A 27700-nucleotide genomic window follows, 5' to 3' on the forward strand; every position below is an offset into this window, starting at 1 on the left:
CCAATGCACTCTTTTTAACCTAGCTCCGGTTTGTCTACCATCACCCTTCTCCCTACCATCCAATTCACAATATATCAACCGATGGTCCGTACTAACTTCCACTTCCCTCACCTCCCACTTTTTTACTAGTTTTATAATATTCTCCCCCCCAAGGGTTACATCAATATTTGTTCCTTCTTTCCCTTTAATATAGGTTCGCAAATCTCCTTGTTTATTAACCACATATAGGCCATTCACCAAGACAAAGTGTTTCAACTTCTGTCCCCTTTCATCCTCTCTTCCACTGAACCATAAGCGGGATTTGGCATTTGCATCCACCCCTATCAGAACCCGCTCAATTCCTGCGCCTAACCCCCTCAAGCCTTGCTCTAGCCAATCTAAGTGACCTTCTATGGGCTCTCCATACTGGAAATAAGCCGCGACCAATATTACCCTACCGACCCCCCTCTTAACTATCTCGATGAACACACAATGACTATTAGTGTGTTCGTCCAAGACCATACAATCTACTTCCTCTGCGAAAACCACTATAGCCGCCATCGGTTGGTTCCCCACAGCTACCACCTTTTCATTCACCCCAAATCCCTGTATCTTTCCTCTAACACTATACGGTTCTTGTATCATTAACACATCAATTCCTTCCTCTCTCGCTATTTTTCTTATTTCGTCCATTGCCAATCTGGACCTTCCCAAGTTTATTTGCCCCACCCGCAAAACACTCCCCCTACTGGCCATAGTCTATTGATCGAGACCATGCCTTCAGAGCCGCCTTATAAACCGGACATTCCCTGCTCTTACTCCCGTGCTCCCCACTCTTACAATTTATACACCTCTCACTTTCCTTGCAATCCTTCACCATATGCCCTTTTCCTCCACATCGCAAACAATTCGCTTCTTCTTTGCATCGTCTAGCCATATGTCCAAACCCAAAGCACTTATAACAATGCGGGGCTTCCAGGAAATCCTCCACCTTGCAAGAGACCCAGCTCACTCTGCATCTCCCCTCCTTCAATAGCTTGACCCTTATTTCTGGAGTCACCTCCAATACCATATTCTTTCTCGACCTGAACCTTCTGACAAGCTTAACCCGGCATTTCTTTGCAAATTCCTGCTTGTCTTCTTTGCAAAGCTCTCCTAATTTTCCTAGCACTACCTCTTCTTCTTGTTCAATTGGGACATCATAGACGACTACCCATGGAGCTTTTTTCCTTACTTCCTCAACTTTAAATCCTTTTTCCTTCAGATCCCTGTCTGTTTCCAGTTCCTTAACCTGCTCCTTTTCACTCACTTCCACAAAGACACCTTCTCGTCCTGTTCTAAATCCTCGAATACCCCATCCTTTCTGAACTGGGTCTATTCCTTTGATAAGTTCTTTTTTTACCTCTACCCCCGAAATTTTTTTTCCGTCGCCTTCCTTAGAGATTCTTAATAAGTTCGCCGTTTTCCTATCATTTTTCTTCCCCAATTTTACTTTCCACGCATAGGAGTCAGCCACCCCTTCCCAATCTGCCCTACTCTGCCCTATTGATTCGTACATTGAGGTTATCTCGCTTCTCATATCCTTAACTTCTGCCCTTACTTCCTCTATTCTCCCTCTCTCTTCCAACACTTTGGGGAGCCCCTGAACTCCCGTGCATACTTCACTCACTACTTCGCCCAACCTGTCCAGCTTCTTAACCATCCTTTCCATCTCCTTCCCCTCATCCCTCTTAGTGACCTCCGCTTCTTCCTTTAGCGTCCTTTCTATGCTCTTCTCCACCCCCTCCCACTTACTCTTCCATTGCTCCTCTCTTCTCGCCTCCCTTTCCTCCGACCTCTTCATCCATAATTCCAATTTCTTCTCTAACCTACCTTCCATTGTACTCACTTTGGTAAGGTCTTTCATTTGCTCCACCTTCCTCTCCATCCCCTTATACTCCTCAACCATTTCCATTATGATTGCCATCAGTTGGCCTACCTTTTTTTCCACAAAGGCCGCCGACCTTTGGGATAGATTCCTCTTCACTGGTTCTACCCATTCCTTGAACCGCATTTCCACCTTCACGACCTCCTGCAGTAAATTCCTTACCTTACACTCCTCCAATGACTCCAACAACACTTCTAATTTTCCATCGACCTCCTCCATTTGCGATCCCGCTTCAACCCCCCACAAAACTCCACTCTCTTGTTCATCCCCCCCTCTGGGAACCTCTGCCATTGCAGTGTCCTCGAATCCCTAAATTAAATTAAAAAAAAAAAAAAAAATGGGTAAAATAATAATACTTACGCAATTAACAATCAATAATAACGGAATTACTAATTATAACGTAAAAATAACCAAATAATAAAGGAATTACTAATTATTACGTTAAAAAAAAAAAAAAAAAAAAAAATGGGTAAAATAAAAATATCATTCCATGTCAAATCAACACAAAAAAGACCATTTTTGACCTCACCATTTCGGATTTTCTTGAAATTTGGCACATGTGTACTATTGGTATAGACTTGGAAAAATATGAAATTTTACTGTGATATGTCAACTGGTTTATGAGTTACAGGGCTGTAAAGTTGCCAAAAATGGGCTGAAAAACAGGGAACCCCATGTTTTTGAATTACTGTAGAAGCTTTCCTAATTGAGCTACAGACTTGGGATTGGTGTCATTTTATAGCATATATAATGCTCTTTCCTGTGATATGCGACACCATGTGGGTTAGGATATAAAAGTTTGTTAAATTTAAATTTTAAATTTTTTAAAAAGTACATATTTTAAAATTTTAAAATTAATTCTATGAATAGTTAGTAGTGTTATGAATCACTGGCCAAAATATTAATTTGGGACGACAATGGCTTCATTGTTCAAAAAATTTAAGACTAAAGCTTCTTTTCATGGAAAATATATTTAAATTCCCTGATAAACTAAAATTAGCCGACATATCAGGTTATATCAGTGTAGTCTATAAAGAAACTGGTGGCTTGGATATGTTTTAGAGAAAAATGAAGAACTTGATGAAGTAAAAGTAACTTTTTTTCATCCAGCTGGACCCTCTAAATCATCTCGTATCCAAGAAATGCTGATATTCTTTGGGTCTCAGTAGTGGATGTTTTGATAAAAATTGATCCTGTGACTCTGACAGGAAGAACTTACATATGTCCTTCTAGAAAGTGATGCATGTCAAACAAATGAAGCCTTTTCAAGCTTAAAATAATAAAGAGATCCTATTACTTAACAGTATGTTTTACTTTGGACTTATTAGTGGAATTATTATTAGCATTATTATATTAACATGAATACAGAGTTGAATTAATCGGATTGGAGTTTTAGACTTAATTTTTTTAACAATGAAGCCATTGTCGTCCCAAATTAATATTTTGCTCAGTGATTCATAACACTATTAGCTATTCATAGAATTAATTTTAAAATTTTAAAATATGTACTTTTTTAAAAATTTAAAATTTAAATATTAAATTTAACAAACTTTATTAATCCTAACCCATATGGTGTCGCATATCACAGGAAAGGGCATTATATATGCTATAAAATGACACCAATCCCAAGTCTGTAGCTCACTTAGGAAAGCTTCTACAGTAATTCAAAAACGCGGGGTTCCCTGTTTTTCGGCCCATTTTTGGCAACTTTACAGCTGTAATGGGTTCAGATGACTTGAAGAGGAGGTTTATGATGCGGGAATTAGTTAGAGATTTGATAGATAGATAAAGAGTTGATATTCGGAAAATAAATATATATATTTTAACAATAATTTAGAATGATTTAAATTGTAACTAGAATGCACAACTATAACGACGTTGAATACATATATGTTTAAACACTTAGATAGGGACGCGCTCGCGGTGTAACTCGCTGGTAGAATCTTGAGGTTACGGTGGTAAAAATCTGAAGAATAATCATCGACTGATGCCCCACTTCCTGTAGAGAGACCATATATAGCCCTCACCACACATTGACAAGTCTTGTAATTACGGGTCACACTCAAACATCTCTTGCCGTGTGTTGACCCTAGTCTTGAATAGGCCGGTGAAAGGTGTTGGATGTTGTCAAAGGGCTGTAGCCAGGTAGTCACTGTATACTGACCGTATAATGACCCTTTTGAAAGCGGTGTGTCTTTGGCGGGCGGTCCCTTTTTGCCCGTGCACTGACCGCGGCACTAGCGTCTGACTGACACCACTAGTTATAAATTATATTTTTTTCTTCTGTTATCACATCACACCTGAGATCTTTTTACCTGCATCGTAGCCCTTGCTTTCAGCAGTATCTGCGTTTTTAACGCTTTGTGCATCAATTATGCAGAAACTGGTTTTCTCTTTCCGACCATTGCCGATACGGACCTCTCCAACTAATTTTTTTTAAGACTAATTCTAACAAACTTGGTTCTGCTCCATTCTTTTTATTCCATATTTGAAAATAGTAATACACATTCTCCCAGTTTGGAAACTCTTTTGGCAGCATCCTCCACTGACATGCGCTTTTTAGCACATATAGCACTGCACAAAATACATCATACAAATCAAGTTTTCTTGGTCTTGTTTTCTTTCTACTATTTTCTAAAATTCCTCTGATTTTTTCAAATTGCTCTCGACTTATATCGCTTGGATAACTTTCTCGCATAGACACCTCTTTCTTAAATCTATCCCTATTTTATCTCATCCTTTCAAGATTTTAAACAGGTTCTAAAGAAGTTATCTCAGTGCTCATGGATTTCTGACCATATCCTCGGATTCAAAAGAGACTATAGGCTGCTCTACTTTTTCTAGCTTTGTATCCGGCTTTAGAGCTTTATACAACGCAAAACTCATACACATTAATCCCACTATTCCTACAACCACTGCTACTGTAACATGGATTTTCAAGGCATAAAATTCAATACTACATATTAATAATGCTATACCAGTAATACCAGCCAGGATTGCTTGTTTTTGATGCGTTGTTTTCGGATTTTCTCCTTTGTCTGCGGCATCACATGGTTTAGCGGGAGAAGGGTCATTAAAGGTATTTGGCTCCTGGGCAACAATTTCTATGGCTTCGATATTATCGGCTATAGGAGTATTTTGATCTTCTATTGTTATATTACTGCATGATTCAGTTGTAGTGGTGTTGATAGAAATTTCTGTTGTAACAGGAGTTTGCTGTTCCGTAGCCGTTTCGACGATAAGAATATTTTCTTCGGGTTCTTTTAAAAAGTCCTTACTGCTGGAAGCGCTTGGTTCTTTTGGAGCAGTGGTGCCTTTCCAATTTTTGAATTTTTTAGCAATAGTTTTTCCTATTTTTTTTGGCGTTATCATAGTTTCTCCTGGTATTAAAATGTGTTAATTAAATTGTAGAGTGGTTGAGACAGCGCAGTTGCCTACTCTCTTTCAATTAACTGTGTGTTGCTGTCTAAAATATCTTCTGCATTAGGCTATTCAAGCGGCATTTCTCTTTCTTCCTCTTTTCAGGCTTAGAAACTTTCTTGGAATTATTCTATTGAATTCTATGGTATTATTTTTTGTAACATTGTAATAGTTATCATAGTAGTGAAGCTATTTGTTTAACTTCCCAATCTGTACAGGTTAAAATGACAAGAAAACTTGTATTTGGCGTACTATTGTTTAATTTTTCGCACTATGTGCACTGCATGTCTTTTTAAAACTTCGGGTTTTTGCCCATACAAGCTGAAACGCGCTTATAAGTCGTTTAAGACATCACCCAACGCCGGATTTTAAAATAGGGAGTGGAATAACTAGCTACCTCGGGGTTTTATTGTCTTTTTTCTCTATCTGGTAAATTTCTTAAATATTATAGCTTAGACTAGTTGCACTTAAAAGCAGCTAAATTGCAGCGTTTAAGGCATAAAAACGCCAATACTAAAAATAAATAATGCCAGGGCTTCTTTTGCTTTTTTTCTTCATTTGGTAAGTTTCTTAAATATTTATTACTGAGGAGGGGCGCTGGAATAACACCCTTGTTGACTGGTAAAACGGTATCTTTAATTTATCCTATTACCATTGGTATTAATTTCCTCTGTTGATCTTTTTTACCATGCTGTCAATCATATGTTTTATCCCTTGATATACAGAATACGTACTTTCGTCACTACGCATATAAGCAGAACAGGAAAATACATTATGTTCTTCGTCTTCTATTGACAACTCTGTATCACACTTTATATGCTCACCATCAAGCTTTTCTATCAACTTTTCTCTGTCATCTCCTATAGTCACCTTAATTTTATTCCCTCTTTTGCCTATTTTATTACTTAAAATAAAAACAACCACCGCTGGAGATATACATATCGCCCCTATTGGCTTTTTTACAATAAAAAATTCTGAAACTAATCTTTCAAATTCGGGCATTACTGTTACCACGTCTTTACCTTCAGCTAGGTCAGATAAATTTTTCGCAACTCCATATCCACCGGGTACAACTAGCATGTCAAAATCTTTAGCTTTGGCTTCCTTTAGGTCATATATTTCACCTCTTGCAATTCTTGCTGCTTCTACAAGTACATTCCTCTTCTCTTTTACTACCTCTTTTGTTTTATGGTTCATAACTTGTGTAATATTGATATCAGGTGCAAAGCATTTAACTTCCACTTCCTGCTGATCGAGCGCGAGCAAGCTTAAAACAGCTTCTCTCACCTCTGCACCGTCGAGATGACCACATCCTGATAAAACCACAGCAGCTTTCAATTTTTTTTCACCCATAGAGTACCTTGTTTTCATATAATTTAGGTATTGTAGTACAAATTCCATGTTTGAAAAGAGGTAATTGTATTAATTACTTCATACTAATTATGATATAGTTAATAATTGTTATGTATAATTAGGCATATTTATAGTTGATAGGAATTGAATATGGCACAAGGTGGTGCAACAAATGCAGGCAGTGAATACCTTACTCAAGGTTTAGTTGAACTTATTCAAGGAAATGACAGTTTGAAAGAAGCAGCAAAAGGGTTTTTGGATCAAAGTGAAGACCTGAAAAATTTAGATTTAACTAAAGTGGAAGACGTAGCTGATTTATTAAGTGGCAACAAGGGTGAGGAGTTCTTATACCAATTCCCATTACATGGGACAATAACTAAAAAAAGCCCCTACTTAAGCAAATAGAATAGCTAGGTAAAACGGCATTGTTATCTATTCGATCCCTGCATAACGGGAATTGGTATTAAAAGCTATATCAGGAAAACTACCAGAAGAAGAAAAGTTTAAAAAACTAGCCGAGCAAATTGGTAAAGATCGGGTAATGATGGAAAAGCTCGAAACTTTAGGTAACCAGTTGTCAGCTCAAGGTATAGTAGCGGGTTCATTAGCAATAAGAGGAGTAGCTGGTGCATTAATGGGTGGTGGATTAGCATTAGCTGGGTTTGTGGCACTAGTGGCTATAGCTGCTATTGGTTATGCTATATATCAACATAGAGGTGAGATAAAAGAAGGGGTGCTTGATGCAGGAAAAGCAATTAAAAGTTTTGTGAAGGACTTGATCGATAAATTGCCTACAGTTCAAGCAAAAGAGAATAATTTTGCAAAATTGAAGAACGATCTATTGGAACAATATCCCAAGAGTACCGGAGAAGAACAAACAACGCTTAATAACAAAATAGAAATAATAAAAATGCTTCAAAATAAAGAGCAACGGTCTGCTATAGAAAAATTGGTGGAAGGGGAAGAGATTAAAGATTTTTCGAAGGAGGATATGAAAAGGCTTATAGAAAAAGGTGATAGTACCCATGTAGATGATATGGAGAAATTGAAAGGTTTTATGGAGGAATTTCTACCTAAAATTATGGAATTTGGTAACAGTGACATAAAAAAGGTAGAGGAAAAAGTTAATGAGAAAGTTCAAAAGCCACCTTCTAAAGTAGATAGTCCAAGTTCTGAACCAGCAAGCCCAAAAGAAAAGATCAAAAAGTGATAGCTTCCTAAATTTCAGTATTAAGGCTTCAGTTACCTGTTTCGTAGTATTTCTCAACCAATTTATTAAGCAACCTTATACCAAAACCCACCGCTCCTTTTGGAGAAATATCAGTGCCTTTTTCATGCCAGGCCGTGCCTGCAATGTCTAAATGTGCCCAGCAAGTTTCATTTACAAAACGCTGTAAAAATTGCGCAGCCATTATGCTATCCCCGCCAGAACCTGCAGGAGCAATGTTTTGGACATCAGCAATCGGTGAGTCGATAATTTTATCGTAAGTCTCATTCATAGGAAAACGCCACAACTTCTCGTTTACTTCATTTCCTGCATTGGTAAGACGATTTACTAATTCATCATTATTGGAAAAAAGACCAGCATACTCGTTATTCCCAAGCGCAACCACTATAGCACCAGTTAAAGTTGCAAGATCAACCATAAACTTAGGTGAGAATCTGTTCTGCGTATACCACAAAGCATCCGCAAGTATGAGCCTTCCTTCTGCATCGGTGTTTAACACTTCTATTGTTTGTCCAGACATCGAAGTTACTACATCACTTGGTCTTTGAGCATTACCGTCCACTGCATTTTCTGCAAGTGCAACTACGCCAATTGCATTTACTTTTGCTTTTCGTCCAGTTAGAGTACGCATCACCCCAACCACAGTAGCAGAACCTGCCATGTCATATTTCATTGACTCCATGCCACGCGAAGGCTTGAGTGACACTCCACCAGTATCAAACGTTATACCTTTACCCACAAAAGCTACAGGCTTTTGTTCCTTGGAAGCTCCATTCCATTTGATCACTACTAATTTTGGCTCTTTACTACTTCCCTGTGCTACCCCAAGCAATGCTCCCATTTTTTTCTCTTCCATCTGCTTCTTACCAAGCACTTCGATTTCAAGGCCAAGTTTGGTAAGTTCGGTTTTTATATAATCAGCATAGGATTCTGGATATAAAACATTAGGTGGTTCAGTAGTAAGAGCACGTGCAAGAAATATACCTTCACCTTCTTGTCTTAAACACTTAAATGATTTTTCAGCACTACTGAATTGCTCATCTTTCGCTAGCACCGTGATCTCCTCTACTTCTGTAACTTTTTCATCCTTTTTGGTTTTATACTTATCAAACTTAAAACTGCGCAAAAATGCACCGTATGCAACATTTGCTGCATTGCCTTCGATTGAAATTGCCGCTTGCTTGATTTTTAATCTGCTTAGTTCGCAATATATTTTTCCGCCAATATTTAATTCTTTGTTTTCATCCCATTCATCTCTTTTGCCAAGCCCGGCAACTATAACATTCTTTCCCTCTGATGAAGTAATGGAGAAAAATTCACCAAAACCTCCATTGAAATCACTAAATCTTTTGATGTTATCTGTAATTTGCTTATCTTGTAAAACCTTACCGTTACTTATAAACTCATCATTTTCAAACAAACCTACTACTAGCGTTTCAAAATCAGGTAAAGCTTTAGAAATTGTTATCTTCATCGTTGACATCTCCGTTGCAAATAATTGTAAGCTGCACATAAAACATAGTAAAAACATTAGCAGGATGTTTTTCATATACATTTTAAGTACAATAGCGCTTAAGACTACTATGAACTCCCCTGATATGCAAGGATTTTATCTTTTATCAGAAAACTTGTTATACCCACCTAAGGTGATATTAAACGTGTAGGTCTTAATGGCCCGATCATTATAAGTAAATGGTGCTATCAAAAGGCTTGCAAGCCCATTATCAATAAGATCCCCAAGAGCAGAATCAGCACAGTTGTCGCAATTATGGTCGGCAAAGAACATTTGTGTTGTGAACTCTGGGAAATCTGGATGTTGAACCAAAAAGTTGATGTGTGGAGCCCTATCACCGGTCTTACCAGGTGCTATTGTAATAAAATTATAATAGCCAAGGTTATTCACTATAAACCTTCCTGACCCAGCAAAATTTGGATCAAGCTTATCATCCTCCACATTCTCGTCATAATGGTTTACACCGTGTGAATTCGCGTGCCATATAGAAACTACAGCGTTTTGTATTGGCAAACAGTTTACATCAGTAACTCTACCCACTATGCTTATCAATTCTCCTGTTGCGCTATTTGGAGAACCAGGTTTTCTTCTTAAATTATTCGAAGAGTTAAAGCTTTTTGGTTTTGCATCAAGATCATAAATCTCTGGGGTTTCAATACAGTTGAGCAAAATAGGATCGGCCAAACATAGCCTGTATTAAAAGCGCTAATAAGATATTTTTCACTTTCATCTCGTTTATAATGCCTGCACTTCGATTATAGCGTTTTTTTCTTTTGTTTAAAGATGTTGCTATTCCACATCAAGAACAACCATTAACTCTTTAGGGCTCACATAACCCAGAGCATTTCTTGCTTGTTCGTCAAGCAAATCCAAATCTAAGCTTTTTTCATATAGGCCGAGTACTTTATTACTCAACTTTTCCCTTTCAAAAGATATATTCTTCAGCAAAAGTTTATTGTACTCTATCTCTTTTTTTTTTTCCATTAATGCTGATAAGCCACGTTTACCCGTAATCGTACTGATACTAAAATATAGTGTAAGAGAAGAAATGAGCAAAGCTGTGCTTAAATACAGTAGCCTCTTCTTATTCCTAAATACAAACATCATACTTCTACATATGAGAAACTAAAAAACGTATAACATGAAAAAGTGAACAAAAAGCTAAAAGCACCCTAGTTACAGCTTAGAACCCTTTTACTGCAAGCCAAGTCCTGGATATACAACTGACACAGCCACTGTTTGTCTCAAGGTAACCAATAAGCCCCTTGCATAACCAACTTATGGCTGATACTCAAGAACCCTGGCGGGCTTTACACCTTGGCTTTACTTTATTTATAACGTAAATTTTACCACTCCTTTTCACAACTTTACAGTTTTTATCTCTGCTGCGATGGGACTTTAGTGAGCCTTTAACTTTCATAACTATAGCGAAAACCAAATTATTTTATATTATGGTTACTTACAAAGAGTTAGTCAATTGATAAATTTATCATATTCTATTAAAATGTTGTATAATCGTTGCTGACACTTCCTCGATCGACTTTTGTGTTACATCGATAATTAGCCAATTGTTTTGTTTAAAAAGCTACTCTGCTGTTTTAATTTCCTTTTCTACTTTCTTAGGGTCAGCGTATACATTATTATTTTCGTTGTTAATTGAAGTAAGTCTATTTTTACGTATTTCCACCAGCCTACTTGCATCTATTGTTAGCCCTATTGTCAGCTTGTTCTCTAACTTTGTTAAGTCAACATAAAAGGGTACCTCACTAACAAAGGGAATATTTGCAACCCTATAGCCCCGATAAGCTAAATACATACTGGTGGGAGACTTTGATGTACGCGAAACTCCAATCAAGATTATGTCTGCCTTGTCAATATCTTGAATATTTTGTCCGTCATCATGATTAATAGTGTAGTTTATTGCCTCAATACGCTGAAAATACTCATTATTTATCTCAGTATGCAAGTCAAGCTTTTCGTCTTTTTCAATTTCAAGATAGGAAGAAATTTCTCTAATGATATGTGATAATATTGCTCGATAGGGAATTTCCAATTTTATACAATTATCTTTTAAATATTTTCTTAGTTCATCATCAGTAATAGTACATATAACAAAGTGATGCTCATCACTTTTCTTATTGATTTCCTCCAAAATTCTATCAATCTGTTCTTCTTTTTTCACAAAAGACCAAACATATTCAATTGTTTCTACAGAACGAAAGTGTTTCAGAGCTGACTTTGCAACTGATATAACGGTTTCACCACTTGAATCTGATACTAAGTGTAGATTGAGCTTTTTAAAGGTCATATTTTATACAGTGTTATACTATATAATAGTATGGACTCAAGCAACCTGCTACTGAAATTGCACAAACATTGTGATTTTAGGACCAGTTATGTATCATCCAAGTAGAACACACCATAAATTTGTCTCTAAACCTCCAGTTGTAGGTAAAAAGTACTCTTTATTAATCTATCTTATTACCAGCGAGATTTGGTATAAGATAGAAAATTATACCAATTCCCATTACATGGGACAATAACTAAAAAAAGCCCCTACTTGAGCAAGTAGAATAGCTAGGTAAAACGGTATTGTTATCTATTCGATCCCTGCATAACAGGAATTGGTATTAGATAGATTTTGCAGTGCGATACAAAATAACGATAGAGTATAACGGTAGTAGTTTCTCTGGTTGGCAAAAACAACAACATTCTGCTAACTCAATCCAGGAGACCATAGAAAATGCTATATTTAACTTCAGTGGAGAGAAAGTCACTTTGCACTGCAGTGGCAGGACTGATGCTGGGGTTCATGCTTTAGGACAAGTTGCTCATTTTGATATGGAGAGGGAATTTGAGCTTTACAGAATAAGGTTACAAATTATGGCTACTCTATTGAAGATTTGTCAAAAAAAGCTGCTAATAGAGTTTCCTCTAATGCCAAAAGTTTATATGGAAAGGTTACAAAAAGCGGATCTTTTGACCTTAACAAGAGCTATGAAAGCTCAGAGTTATACCAATTCCCGTTATGCAGGGATCGAATAGATAACAATGCCGTTTTACCTAGCTATTCTATTTGCTTAAGTAGGGGCTTTTTTTAGTTATTGTCCCATGTAATGGGAATTGGTATTAGGAGGTAAATATAGATCTACTGAAAAAGTAGCGGTGTATCTTGAAACGCTAACTATGGATTAGAAAGAGAGTAGAGAGAGGAAGAGAAATAGGGTAAACTCCAGTATTTTTGCAACAATAGGAGGTTACCCAATGCATAAGAATATAACAGAGTTATTCTGTTTTGTAGATGATTATTGTAAAATAATAGATGAGAACTTTGAAAGTAGACTACTAGCCAATGGTAAAAAACCTACAAGAGTACCTGAAATAACGTATTCTGAAATTATAACAATAATCCTATTATATCAGCAATCTAGATATGAAAACTTTAAATCATTTTATATACGTAGCTTAAAGCCATTGCATAAGTCAGACTTTCCCAAACTACCTTCGTATGATAGGTTTATTGCTCTAAAGCCTCGGGTTCTATGGTATTTAGCAATGTTGCTGCAATGGTTATGTGAGCAAGCAAAAGAAACAGGTATCAACTACGTTGATTCAACCCCTATTGCAGTTTGTCATGCGAAAAGAATATCCAAAAACAAAGTTTTTGCTGGAATTGCAAAATTAAGCAAGAGCTCTTATGGCTGGTTTTATGGTTTCAAATTACATATGGTAATCAATGAAAAGGGTGAAATTCAAGGGGTTACTTTAACAAAGGGTAATGTTGACGATAGAAAACCAGTTCCAGACCTGACCAAAAAGCTAGTAGGTTTATTATTTGGAGATAAAGGTTATATCCAAAAAGATTTATTTCTACAATTACTTGATAGAAATTTAAAGCTTATTACCAAGATAAAAAAAGGTATGAAAAACGCATTAATCTCGCTAAATGAAAAGATTTTGCTGAGGAAAAGGTCTATCATTGAAACGGTTTTTGGTTACCTGAAAAACAGACTAGAAATTGAACATACTCGCCATAGATCCCCCGTTAACTTCCTAGTTCACATTTTTTCTACACTCATTTCATATTCCATGCAATCCATAAAGCCTTCCATTTCCAGCTCTTTCTTTATCGGCTAATCCATAGTTAGCGTTTTTAATGTAGGAATATGTCTATCCTTAATATCTTGAAAATCTACAAAGTTAATCAGAGTTATTCCTCCATTTCCCAGTTTTTCTTTAAAATCACCATTGTGAACTTTAAAAAGTTTTTTATATCAGCAAATGTCATAGTTTCGAAATCAGATTCATAATGTGTTGATAAAGCATCAACTAATGGTTTGTGGATTATGTAAAAAAACCTCATAAAAAAGGCAGAACAGAATTGGACTATATCTAATTGGGCATTACCTATTTCTCAACTTGATATTTTTCCCTAGTCGATTAAAAATTGAGTTGAACTAAAAATTTGGTTTGACGCACTTTTTTAAACATTCCCCTTTTTCTGCTTCATTAGCCTTGTTAATTAAAATATGGGCATATTCTGGATATTGTTCTTGTAAGCTTTTTTGGTTGCCAAACTTACTGCGTACATTTTTATTTCTTTCCCATATACTAATACCAATTCCCGTTATGCAGGGATCGAATAGATAACAATGCCGTTTTACCTAGCTATTCTATTTGCTTAAGTAGGGGCTTTTTTTAGTTATTGTCCCATGTAATGGGAATTGGTATAACTAGATTATCAATGTTGCTTTCTCTTAAAAAGTCATACAGTGGCTTATTCTCTTCTTTAAGTTCTCTGATTTCCTCTTGACATTGCTTCCAATATTCTAACACCTTCCTGTTAAAATTAGAATCCTGCTCTAAATAATTTGGTCTGTTCACTTCGGTATCTTTTAACAGAGTGTATTTTACCAAAATCTTTGCTACTTCCTCATGTTCGTGCTCGATAGAAACAACTTTTTGCACACCGGGTTCAAGGAATAAGTGAGGTATAAGTCTTATATGGTCATCTTCAACAACTAAACGTAATGGAGTTCTTCCATCCTCATCTACTACATCAACATCCTCAGCACCTTTGTTTATTAGAGTTTTGATCATCTCTAGGTGACCACTTCTAGTAGCCAGATATAATGGAGTACGTCCATACAGATCTACTGCATCAATATTCGCTCCATCTTCTATTAACTTTTTTACTTTTGTTATCCCTCCTTTTTTAATAGCACTAAAAAGCTGTTTATTTAACTCTGTTTGTTGTACTTCATTCATAAAATACCTCCAACTTATTAATGTACTAATATAATAATGCAACATAAATATTTGATATTTATTAATATTGCTATATTTATATTGTGTATAAAATCTTCAACCCAACCCATCACCACCCGGCAGCGGCGGCAGGCCAAACGCTTCTCTTTTTTCGTTGAGGGTCATGAAGCTTGCGTTTTCCACATATTTCCACAGCTTTTGTCTCTTTTCCATGAGAATTTCTATTGCATCTTTGTCGTATGACAAGCACAGATCTTCACCAAATCTTGGTGTTAGCCAAGAATTTAGATGACAGACAATGTTTTCAAGTGTTGGCAAAACCGTTTGCTCCCAAAGGGAAAGGCGTGCTTCGACCAAATTGCTGTAAGTGTTGTCGCCTGGTATGCCAAGCAACTGCGGTGGAACGCCAAAAGCCAGTGCAATATCGCAAGCTGAGCTATGTTTGGATTCAATAAAATCCATATCTCTTGGCGATAGACTCATTTCCTTCCATTCCAAGCCTCCTTCAAGCAATATTGGCCTTCCAGCATTAACAGAGCCTGAGTAATGATCATTTATCTGTTCTTTCAAGCGCTGATACTGCTCCTGGCTTAAATTTCCACTGTTCCCATCTTTTGCTGGTTTGACAACTATTGCGCCACTTGGTCTTGCCCCATTTTGCAGCATTGCCTGATTCCAAGCACCAGCTTGGTTATGCTGATCTATGCTATATGCTGCTGCCTCAATTGGCGACAGTCCATACCAATCACTCAAAGGATTGAAGGTTTTAAGATGTAGCACTGCTGAACGTCCAGTTAGCTTATTGACCTTAAAGTCATAACTGTTATTGTTCACAGTGTCGCGGTATGTATAAGGAACGTTATTCCTTCCAGGAACAATCTCAACTCTATCGGGGCGCAGAAGATAGAGCTCTGTTGGCGGTTTCCTATTGTTTTTCGGCTCAATCATCAACACATAAGCATTGCCGCTAATTAACCGATAAGTTACAATTCCCTCAATAAACTCCGATTTTGATGTTATTGGGCTGGGAGAATAAAGTAACTTCAGTAACGGATGAACTTTTAGTTGTGACTTTCCCTGATCAGTGAGCCGGTAGAGAATAAAAGGCACTGAAGATGCAGCATTTGCAATCATGTTGATTGCTCGAAAGGCAATAACATTTTTGACGTAGCCTTCCTCAGCAAAACTCGCATAACTGCGCTCACTCCAGCTTGGCTCCATTATGAGCTGCAAAGCAGAGTATTTATGTGCTTTTCTCCTTTGAAAGATATTGAGATTCATATTTGCCTCCTGTTTGTCTAAAAGTGTTTGAAGATTCCGTAGTCACAAATGAAGATATAGATCTGAGTATTCACCTGGATGACAGGAAAAGAACTTACTGCTACACTAAAAAAGAAAAGAAATAAAATATGGTAAAGTGGCTAATATCCAACCAACTTATCGATTATAACCATGCTGTAAAATTCATGGAAGCAAAAATTCAAAGAATTTACGATAGTTTATCTGATGAGCTAGTATGGCTGCTCCAGCACCCTCCACTTTATACAGCAGGGATCCGTGCAACAGATGATGACATTGTTGAAAAATTATTCCCTGTATATAAAACAGGCAGGGGTGGTAAATACACATACCATGGCCCGGGGCAGCGCATTATATATCTAATGCTCAACCTTAAAAAAAGAAATAAATGCGATGTAAAGCTATATATCAGAGATCTAAGCAATTGGATCATTAATGTTCTAAAGTATTTTAATATCACCGGAGAATTCAAAGAAGATAGAATAGGTATTTGGGTGAATAACAATGGAGTAGAAGAAAAAATAGCGGCTTTTGGCATTCGTGTAAGGAAATGGATAACTTACCATGGCATAGCACTTAACGTCTCTCCAGATCTTTCTCACTACAGGGGCATTATTCCTTGCGGGCTGAAAGATTATGGTGTTACATCAATGAAAGAACTAGAAGTTGAAGTTTCACTTTCTGAATTGGACGACATACTAAAAAAAGAGTTTTATAAGATATTTTAATGCGTTCCGTTATTGTTTACATTTTATACTTCATCCTTGTTTTATGTATTAACACGAGTGTCTGTGCAGTTGATCAAGTTGATATTATTGCTCCTTCTTCGAAGGGGAAAGAGTCAGATCTAATACCAATTCCCATTACATGGGACAATAACTAAAAAAAGCCCCTACTTGAGCAAGTAGAATAGCTGGGTAAAGTGGTATTGTTATCTATTCGATCCCTGTGTAGCGGGAATTGGTATAACTACCATAAAAGAATATGTGGAAGCCTTAGGTTTTTATCCCCATGTTTCGGAGAAAATATACAGTAACGATAATCCATTCTACTCTAACTCCGATGAATTTAGAGCAAATGATTTGATTAGTGCTTTAATCGGCGATAGCAAAATAGTTTGGTGCATTAGAGGAGGAACAGGAGCTTCTCGTCTAATTCCCTACCTAGAAAAGTTACCCAATGATAAAAAAGAAAGAATTGCCCAAAATAAAAAAGTTCTCATAGGCTATAGCGATATAACTGCCTTGCACATCTACCTGCAAGCAAAATATGATTGGCAAACTCTTCACGGTACCATGTTGGAAATGATAGTAAATAACTCTGTTTCTGAAAGCTCTGTTGAAAAATTAAAAGAGTTAATTCTGAACAAACGAGATTCCATTAGATTTGATAACTTAAAAATAATCGACAATGGTATTAAACTAAAAAACGGCAGGTTAGAATCTAAAATTGTTGGTGGTAACATGACTTTGGTTGAAAATAGCATAGGAACTGCTTGGCAAGTAAATGCAAAAGGCAAAATTTTATTTTTGGAAGACATAAGAGTTTATCCATATGCAATGGAGCGCAATTTAGATCACCTAAAACAAGCTCATATTTTCGATGGAGTGCAAGCGGTAATTTTTGGCAACTTTACTAATTCCGGTAACGATAATCTTATTGAAATTGTAAAAGAGAGGTTTGCAAAAAGTGTCAACTGTCCGGTGTTCATAATTCAAGGAATAGGTCATGGGTATACAAACGATCCCTTACCTCTTAATACCCACACTACCATCGGCATTCAAGACGAGAAAGAAGGTCTGTTTTTTATGGATGTGCAGAATTTACAGATTGATCTACCTGTATCACAGTAGAATGGATGCACAATGTTGGTACCATCTAATACCAATTCCCGTTATGCAGGGATCGAATAGATAACAATGCCGTTTTACCTGGCTATTCTATTTGCTTAAGTAGAGGCTTTTTTTTAGTTATTGTCCCATGTAATGGGAATTGGTATAAGTAGCCCTTCTCCTTGTCATCCCAGCGCGTGACGCTGGGGTCTCATTTCATTTTTCCATCCAGTTCATGTTAGCTATAAACATCGAGGAATTCACCAAATAAAAAACAAGGCAAAAAAAATCCTGTGGGCAGCTTACTTCAAAATATATTGGTAGCTAAGCGGTTAACTCGTAACTTCTTCTTTGAGTTGCACAATTTCAGCTTTAGGAAGACCAGTAGTTTGAGCTATGATATCAATAGAAACTCCTGCTTTAAGTAGGTTTTTAGCAACTTCAATTTTTCCTTCTGCTCTGCCTTTTTGATGACCGATGAGGATGCCTTCTTGTCTGCCGATTTCTATACCTTTCTCTCTAGCATCATCAAGTTTTTGAGCTAGGACAGCCTTCTCATCACGAATACGCTTGATCTCTTGTTCATAGGCAATGAATTCTTTTTCTGACCAGTTAAATCTATTTAGCTCCTCATATGCTTTTTTGATTATCACATCACTTCCTATTATTCTTTCCAACTCTCTTTCACTAGTTTCTTCCGCATACTTGAAGAAGTAGACCCATTTTTCTACTATACTATCTAATTGGTCTTCCTTTGTTTTTGGAAATTTTGGCAACTCAATAAATGTAAAATAAAAATCTTTTAAATCGTGTTCATTAGTATCTTCATCTCGAATAGTGTGTTTTGATTTATACTCAGACTTGTCAGGAAATAAGATACAATCTGCTATGGCAATAAAGATAATTTCTTTGAGGTCTTCATATTGGTCACCTTTATTAGCCTGTCTTGAATACGCCTTAGCTGCATAGTATTGAGCACGTTTTTCGAAGCCTTTAGTTTTAGCAACCTGCATCTCGACGATCACTTGCACCCCATTTTCATCTCTACAGAGAACGTCGACAATACTTTGCTTTTTAGCAGCAATATCAGGGTCCAAAATAGTACTCAAAAACTCTATGTCCTGTATTGCATCTTTGCCAGTAAAGCCCAAGATATCATTGAGGAAATGAATGAGAATATCCTTGTTCTTCTCTGTACCAAAGATGCGCCGAAACGCTACATCATTTTTTGGGTCGAGAAATTTTGAGAAAGCCACAACTATAGTGCTTAAAAATATTAATAATTATACACAATTCTGGAGAAATATTCAATCTTTTTGTTTCGGATGTATTGACCTACGAACCCAAGCCTCATCTTGCATTGCAATTGTATTAAGAAATTTACCAAGCGAGAAAAGAAGCCCTGGTCAATATCTATTTTAATAACTTGGCGTTAATGCTCTTTACGCTTGACAAGTAGCTAACCTTGGGGTTGTAAATACCCATAATTTTATGATAAGGGGAATGTTAAAACTTGTCAAGCAATTTTTTTGTAAAAAAATGGGATTGGTTAAGATTTTAACTAATTTAAAAAAAAGACAAAAAACCCCGCAACGTGAGTTGTTTACTGTTCTCTCAAAAACTTGGCGTCCGGTTCTCTCTTACACCGCTTAGTAAGCGAGGCTCAGCTAATGTAGACAAAAATTTATAAAGACATGCAGTGTCCATGCTGCAAAAATTAAACATAACACGCCTTGTTTTATACTGTGCTTTTGTCACTTAATACAAAGATTAAAGATAAATTTTAGGCCTAAAACACCCACAATTCTATTGTAAAGGCGCTAGCGAAGGTTGTCAAGTAGTTTTTTTCGTTTCTACTAGGTGATATACGCTGCTAAAAACTATGCAGGAACTATTGCACTTTCTCCGCAAATTTCAAATTTAATGCGCTCAGGCATACGATTATTCCCAGCAAAACCATAGGTACTGAAAGCAACTGCCCCATAGTCAAATCAAGCCATAAATAGCCAACTTGGTAGTCTGGTTCGCGGAAAAACTCGACTATAAAACGCACTATTCCATACCACATAACTGCAATACCAGTTAATACACCACGATATAGCCTTATTCTAGTCAAGAAAAACAGTGAATTTATAGCTGCAAAAAATAGCAGTCCCTCGAAAAATGCCTCATAGAGCTGACTTGGGTGGCGTAGCAAATTATCACCACTTTCTGGAAATACCATGCCCCATGGCACAGTTGTAACTCTGCCAAATAGCTCCCCGTTTATAAAATTGCCTATGCGACCTAAAAATAAGCCTATGGGAACTCCGCAAGAAATTAGATCTAGTGTGTAAAATATAGGAATGTTATGTCTTTTGCACGAAATTATCACCGCACACAAAACTCCTATGGCGCCACCGTGAAATGACATTCCTCCTCCCCAGGTTTTCAGTATCTCGATAGGATTGCTTATATAAAAAACTGGATCGTATATCAACACGTAGCCAAGCCTACCCCCAAGGATAATACCTACAATAACGGCTGTTAACAATGAATCGTAAAAACTCTTGGTAAATATTTTTTGGTTGTCCAATTTGTGTAAATACCAATATGCAAAGACTATACCTAAAACATATGCCAAAGAATACCAATATATAGAGACAGGACGAATGCTAAAAATTACTGGATTTAAAGACATACCTTGCTACAAATCATTCTTAGACAATCTACTTTTCTCACGATCCCACTCTCTCTGTTTTATGGTTGCTCTCTTATCATAGAGTTTTTTTCCTTTTGCAATGGCAATTTTAGTTTTTGCCAATCCTTTGTCATTGAAATAAATTGAAAGTGGCACAACAGTTATTCCAGCAGTTTTAATCTGGCCAATTAGTTTATTTATCTCTTTTTTATGCAGAAGTAATTTACGTTCCCTTTTCGGCCTATGGTTTCTTTTGCTTGCAGCTTTATATTCTGCAATATGCATATTGTGCAGCCATATTTCACCGTTTTTTTTGATAACGTAAGCGTCAGAAATGTTTGCTTTTCTTTCCCTCAGCGATTTAACTTCACTACTTAATAGGACTATACCTGCCTCAAATTCTTCTAAGATGAAGTATTCAAACCTTGCTTTTCTATTTTCTGCAATAACTTCCATATTTAAAGACACATACTGTAATTGCTATTGAATGATGGAGAGACATACTCCATTATTTTAGCACGAATTCAATGAATTGGTTCTTCAAAAATAATTTAAACTTCTACAATAGGAGTAGTTTTATGAAATATTATAGCGGATTAGATGTCTCACTCAAATAAACTTTTATTAGTATTGTTGATAAGAAAGGAAAAATTGTTAAAGAAGAAGTTGTTGCAAGTGAGGGCAGTGCAATAGCTAAGTTTCTGCTTAGTCAAGGCAAAGAATACAAATCAATAGGAACAGAAAGCGGGCAATATCGATGTGCAAAGAGTTGTTGGATTGCCAGTAATTTGTGTAGATGCGAGACATATGGTAACAGCATTATTATGCACCGCTGTAGACGTGACAAGTTTCATTCATTAATGATATCAGTATCTAAAAAAATACAGATCGATAAAGAAAGGGGTAAAAAAATAGGGGAAACAGAAGCGGCAAAGAATTTACTTGAGGTAGGTGTTCCTAATTGACGTAATACAACAAGCAACTGGCCTGCAGGATCTTAAAGCTATTTGAAAAGCGATAAGATAGTTTCCTTAGGAAATTTCTTAAGCTATTAAACCGATATCGACGGGGAATTTTGAGCATTCCCTTCACTTTTCAATTTAATCACTTCTATAGAAGATGTATTGTTCACTATATCACCAGGCTTTAACCATTCCACTGCTACTTTGGCTTTTTCTGAAACTTTTTTAGATGAACTCATTGCCTCAGAACGCTAACTATGGATTAGCCGATGAAGAAAGAGCTGGAAATGGAAGGCTTTATGGATTGCATGGAATATGAAATGAGTGTAGAAAAAATGTGAACTAGGAAGTTAACGGGGGATCTATGGCGAGTATGTTCAATTTCTAGTCTGTTTTTCAGGTAACCAAAAACCGTTTCAATGATAGACCTTTTCCTCAGCAAAATCTTTTCATTTAGCGAGATTAATGCGTTTTTCATACCTTTTTTTATCTTGGTAATAAGCTTTAAATTTCTATCAAGTAATTGTAGAAATAAATCTTTTTGGATATAACCTTTATCTCCAAATAATAAACCTACTAGCTTTTTGGTCAGGTCTGGAACTGGTTTTCTATCGTCAACATTACCCTTTGTTAAAGTAACCCCTTGAATTTCACCCTTTTCATTGATTACCATATGTAATTTGAAACCATAAAACCAGCCATAAGAGCTCTTGCTTAATTTTGCAATTCCAGCAAAAACTTTGTTTTTGGATATTCTTTTCGCATGACAAACTGCAATAGGGGTTGAATCAACGTAGTTGATACCTGTTTCTTTTGCTTGCTCACATAACCATTGCAGCAACATTGCTAAATACCATAGAACCCGAGGCTTTAGAGCAATAAACCTATCATACGAAGGTAGTTTGGGAAAGTCTGACTTATGCAATGGCTTTAAGCTACGTATATAAAATGATTTAAAGTTTTCATATCTAGATTGCTGATATAATAGGATTATTGTTATAATTTCAGAATACGTTATTTCAGGTACTCTTGTAGGTTTTTTACCATTGGCTAGTAGTCTACTTTCAAAGTTCTCATCTATTATTTTACAATAATCATCTACAAAACAGAATAACTCTGTTATATTCTTATGCATTGGGTAACCTCCTATTGTTGCAAAAATACTGGAGTTTACCCTATTTCTCTTCCTCTCTCTACTCTCTTTCTAATCCATAGTTAGCGTTTATAGCTAATATTGTTTCCCGATAAGGCAAGATAAGTAAGCTTTTTAAGTTTGACTAATTCTTTTGCACCTTCATTACCAATGTTATTTTCCGATAAATCAAGATAAGTGAGATTTGTAAGTTTGGTTAATTCTTTTATACCTTCATCACTAATATTATTATCCACTAAAGTAAGTGAAGTAAGATTTGTGAGTTTAGTTAATTCTTTTACATCTTCATTGCCAATGTTGCTATCCGCCAAATTAAGTGAAGTAATATTTGGGTTACTTTGTAAAAAGCTTACCAGTTCGCTTATATCTATAGCGCCACATGATTGTATTGAAAGAATATTATCTTTTACATATTCGTTAAAATTCATTAGAGATTGTGTCACATTTCCATTCTCAGCTAGGTTTCCTTTCGTCGTTTTATTGTACTTATCTTTTAATAAAGGATCTGCCCCTTTTTCTATTAGAGCCTCTGCTACATCTTCTTTGCCTCCCATGAAGGCCAAATGTAAAGGAGTCCATCCAGCTTCATCTTCTTTATTAACATTAGCCCCTTTTTCTATTAGGACTTTGACCATCCCTTTATAGCCATCACTAGCAGCCAAATGTAAAGGAGTCCATCCAAGAGAACTTTCTATCGCATCAACATTTGCTTTATTATTTAATAAAACTTCGACTACATCTTTGTGGTTATTTTGAGCAGCCAAATGTAAAGGAGTCCATCCATCGTTATTTACTGCATTGAGTTGACCTCGAACCTTCATAGAGTGCGGACGTATTATTTTGTGCTCTGCTTTATTTAATTTTTTTAACTGGTTTTCTAGTGTGTTTCTTACACAAATTTTAGTGATTTAGTTTTGTTTAATTTTTGTTTAACTTTTTGTTTAATTTTTGTGTTAAAAAGTTTTAGATTTATTAAGTAACTTTGAAAAATTATAAACTTTTTTCAATATTCATTAACTTATTTTACTGAAAAATTTGTTCGTGCGGAGTTTGTTTTTGTGGTCTTTGGTACCATGGCAGATAACAAACCAGTGAGCGATGGTAGTAGTGGGGCTCGAGCTGAACTCGGTGGTGGGAGTGATGCCATAAACTCTCTTATTATTGCCAAACTTGATTCACTCTCTGCTGAGATAACAGCTTTCAGAAAAGAACAATCTTCTCTGTGTACTGATATGCAAACATTTAAAAGAGAATTTAAAAAACTCAGCTCTAATTTAGAAAAGGACCTGAAAGTTTGTAAAAAAAATATCTCTAAACTCTTCAATGAGAATAATTATTTAAAGAAACACATTAATAATTTGAACAAAGAGATGTTATTTTGTTCGCATACTCCTTATTCAAATACCATCAAAATAGATAACATTTCTGTATCAGAAAATGAAAATCTTTATTCCATCATTGAAGGTTTGTCAAAACAAATTGATGTTGTTCTGAGGGAGGAAACAGTCGATTATATTTATCGACGGAAGTTTGGTCGGGGTAGTTATCCACCCTCAATAATTGTTAAATTTTTGTATTCTTCTATTAAAAGGAAATTTGTAAGAAACTCCAAATTGAATAAAGATAAATTAAAGTCGTCTGACAATAATCAACAGATATATGTTAATGATTTGCTTTCGCCGTTTGCCTACAAGTTATTTGTTCAGGCCAGGGAGCTAAAAAAGCAAGGCTTATTATTTTCGGTTTGGCATCGTGACGGCCGCATATTCGTTAAGAAAAGTGTCGAGGGCGTACCGAAAGTAATTAGTTCAGTTGAAGATTTACCGTTGCTGAGTGGTGGTCCCTCTATGGTCTTGTCAGCGGAAACGATTTGTACTGAAGATGAAGATGACATTGCTGACTCAGACGCTTCAGTTAAGTCAACAGGTTCAAAGCGGTCCAGAAAGAACGTCAAACAGGCACAATCTTCAACTATGCAGGATTTTTTGTTCAAGAAACCGAAGGTTTTTTAAGTAATTGTACTTCTACAGGTATTTCAAAAAATGTTTTTGCTTGTCTAAATTCAGAGGTTTATAGTTATTTGAAATTAGGGTTTTGGAATATTACTGGTTTTAGCTGTTTGTATAATTTATTAACTGGTGAAATAGATAAAATATTAGAGCTTCACATATTTTGTATTTGCGAGACCTGGCTTCATTATGATGACTTTTCCGTTCCTTCATTTTTGAGTAATTATGATTATTTTTTCTCTAAAGCTTCTAAATTTCATGTAAAGGGTAGGGCATCCGGCGGTTTGATGGTTTTTTTTAAAAAGAATTTTTTTTCAGAAATCAAATTGGAAATCTTAACAGACAATTTTTTGTGTTTACATTTTATTCTCGGGAATTCTGAGTTTATTTTGGGTGTTGTTTATTGGCCACCTTCTCTAGATGACTTAAATATTGTCAATTCTTTTTCTGATCATTTATATTTTTTGTCACAACTTTACTCTGAAGCTAATATAATAATATGGGGTGATTTTAACTCACGAATAGGATTACTTAATGATTTTGAGGATGATTTTTTGAAAATACTTTTTTATCAAATAGCAGAAATTCGCAGGACTTAGTTGTAAACAACAGAGGCAAACTCTTGGTAGATTTAATGAATGAATTCGGTTTCTGTGTATGCAATGGTAGAACACCAGGAGATGAAATCTTAGGCCGTTTCACAAACATCAATAAACGAGGTTGTAGCGTTGTCGATTTGGTTTGGTTCAATTTAAGCTGTGCACATTATATTTATAATTTTGACATAATTAATAATTCTCAATTCACCGACCATAATCTATGTATTTTGTCAGTTAAAATTCCTTCTTTAAAACTCAGATCTTATAAAAATGTTATTTCTAATTCTACAGTGCATTGTTTGAATAGAGATAATGAAACCTTAAGTAAGTTTAAGGCCTTATTAGCCGATCCGGACGTTTCTAATGTGAGCCATGTTTCAACTTTAAATGAAAAGTACTCTTTTTTTATTAATCATATGCACGAGGTAATGAAATCTTCTGGTATGTTGACTGTTAGAAATTATAATTATTCTTCGTCTAATAGGGGAGTTGACAATAAACCTTGGTTTAATCATTCCTGCCATTTAGCGAAAAGGAAAGTTAAAGCTCAATTAAAAATCTGCAAGGCAAGCTTGTTCAGTAATATTTCTTTAACCGAGTACCATAAATTAAAACAAGATTATAAAAATACAATAATGTCCAATAAGAGAAATTATTTTGATAATATAAAGGTGACTTTAAGAAATGTTAAAAATACTACTGAGTTTTGGTCTGCAGTAGCCAAGTTTAGGGTTAAATCTTTTAGTCCAGATATTCTTTCCTGTCAGGACTGGGAGAAATTTTACAGTGGTATTAAAGTAATAAAGTCAAAAATATTTTAATAAACGCAATAGCCACCCAACATAACTCAAGGTTAAAATTATTAAATTCAATAATAAAACCTACTATGCTGTATACGTGCGAAATCTGGGCATATCGATATTTAGACGAATTGGAAAGAGTTCAGCTTCAATGTATAAAAAGTCTGTATAATCTACCCAAAACAACACCTAATTCATTTGTCCGTATGGAATACAGAATCACACCAATCAGAGTAACCGTACTGAAAGCCATAATTTCTTTTATAATCAATTTACTAGAAATGGATAACTCCCGTCTACTCCGCGTTTGTTACAACACTTTATATTTGAATAATGCTACATCTACTAAAAAATTTGGATTAATAAACTACCTGGAAAAATCTTTAGAATCAATCAATAGTTTGGACACCTTTATAACACAAGACTCGCTGATCATTAGAAAAGAAAAAAACAATATAATAAATAAATTTATTAATAAACTCCATAGCGAAGATGTCGAAAATATTCTAAATAGTAAATACAATAATTTATTTAGGCTCGTTTCAAATTTTGGAGTGGGAGAGTTGTATTTAGAAATGAATTGCAAAATAAAGAAAATAAGAGTGATTTCCCAGCTTCGCCTTTCAAATATAAACAATGCCAGGCTACATATTAATAATTCTTTTTATACGTTTGATTCTGATAACGTTTGCTTGTTATGTGATTTGAAATCGCCAGATAATTTGTTTCACTTCCTGTTCCACTGTCAAGCCCTAAACCCAATCAGATCTTTCTTTTTAAAACAATATTGCTCTCCAGGTACTTCAGATAAAGATAATTTCGAACAACTTTTTACAATTGACTCAATTCAACAGATAAACAATATCTATAATTTCTGTAATCAGTCTGTTAAAATAAGAAGCTTTGTACTTTCAGAATTTTAGAAGTTACTTGTTCTGTTTTCTTGATTTTTTCTTGTAAAAGTTTTCTATATTCATTAATTGGTTCTTTTTTTATAATTGTATAGATATACTGTAAACAAGTCAAACTCCCTGCCAAGGGAATGAAATGTATTCCTTATGCAGACACAAATAAATAAATAAATAAAGGTGACTTTAAGAAATGTTAAAAATACTACTGAGTTTTGGTCTGCAGTAGCCAAGTTTAGGGTTAAATCTTTTAGTCCAGATATTCTTTCCTGTCAGGACTGGGAGAAATTTTACAGTGGTATTTTTCCTCCGAAAATTGTTGATAATACTTGCTTTTTTGGTTGTCACGATCCTATTTTGGATACTGATATCTCTTTGGAGGAGTTACTTTCAAGTATTAATGATTGTAAATTAAAGAAAGCGGCTGGGTTGGATTTAATTTCCAACGAATGTTTTAAAAATCTTAGTTCCTCTTGGGTTGAATTTCTATTGGCTTTATTTAATCAGGCTTTTCATTCAGAAGTTCTCCCTAAATCTTGGTCTTCAATAAAAATGAAGTTATTGTATAAGAAGGGTGATCCCTCAGACCCGAATAATTATAGGGGTATCGCGATTTTCAATTGCATTACCAAGCTCTTCACCAAAATTATTTATAATAGGCTTTATGATTGGGTCGAAGAACACAACTTGATCCCCGAGGAGCAGATGGGTTTCCGCAAGGGTAGGGGATGCCGTGATTGTGTTTTTGTACTCTCTTCTATTGTTAATAT

At 35.6% G+C, this 27700-nt stretch overlaps 3 protein-coding genes across 3 annotated transcripts; 1 reads left to right on the forward strand and 2 right to left on the reverse strand.

Moving 5' to 3' along the window:
* Nucleotides 1-14605: 14605 nt before the first annotated feature.
* LOC141462084 (uncharacterized protein RF_0471-like) lies at nt 14606-17137 on the reverse strand. Its single transcript, XM_074143684.1, has one exon. The coding sequence runs from the start codon at nt 15967-15969 to the stop codon at nt 14785-14787; it is 1185 nt and encodes a 394-aa protein (XP_073999785.1). The 5' UTR covers nt 15970-17137; the 3' UTR covers nt 14606-14784.
* On the forward strand, nt 16155-17840 carry LOC141461934 (putative carboxypeptidase RC0549). Its single transcript, XM_074143416.1, has 2 exons — nt 16155-16305; nt 16942-17840. The coding sequence occupies exons 1-2, from the start codon at nt 16155-16157 to the stop codon at nt 17838-17840; spliced, it is 1050 nt and encodes a 349-aa protein (XP_073999517.1).
* A 4647-nt stretch (nt 17841-22487) lies between these two features.
* LOC141462085 (uncharacterized) lies at nt 22488-26175 on the reverse strand. Its single transcript, XM_074143685.1, has one exon. It carries the CDS (start codon nt 23433-23435, stop codon nt 22677-22679), a length of 759 nt encoding a protein of 252 aa, XP_073999786.1. The 5' UTR covers nt 23436-26175; the 3' UTR covers nt 22488-22676.
* Between the last annotated feature and the right edge of the window lie 1525 nt (nt 26176-27700).

This window comes from Rhodnius prolixus, unplaced genomic scaffold (assembly GCF_049639745.1).
Source record: "Rhodnius prolixus isolate KJV_2025 unplaced genomic scaffold, Rpr scaffold_12, whole genome shotgun sequence".
Taxonomy (NCBI): Eukaryota; Metazoa; Arthropoda; class Insecta; order Hemiptera; family Reduviidae; genus Rhodnius; species Rhodnius prolixus.

Excerpts from the sequence above, each read along its gene's own strand:
- LOC141461934 (XM_074143416.1), top strand. The coding sequence starts at position 16,155 with ATGGAAGCAAAAATTCAAAGAATTTACGATAGTTTATCTGATGAGCTA. Across the intron at positions 16,306-16,941 it reads ATATAAAACAGGCAGGGGTG|CGGGAATTGGTATAACTACC; the intron begins GTAAATACACAT and ends ATCCCTGTGTAG.
- LOC141462084 (XM_074143684.1), bottom strand. The coding sequence starts at position 15,969 with ATGAATCTCAATATCTTTCAAAGGAGAAAAGCACATAAATACTCTGCT.
- LOC141462085 (XM_074143685.1), bottom strand. The coding sequence starts at position 23,435 with ATGAAGGTTCGAGGTCAACTCAATGCAGTAAATAACGATGGATGGACT.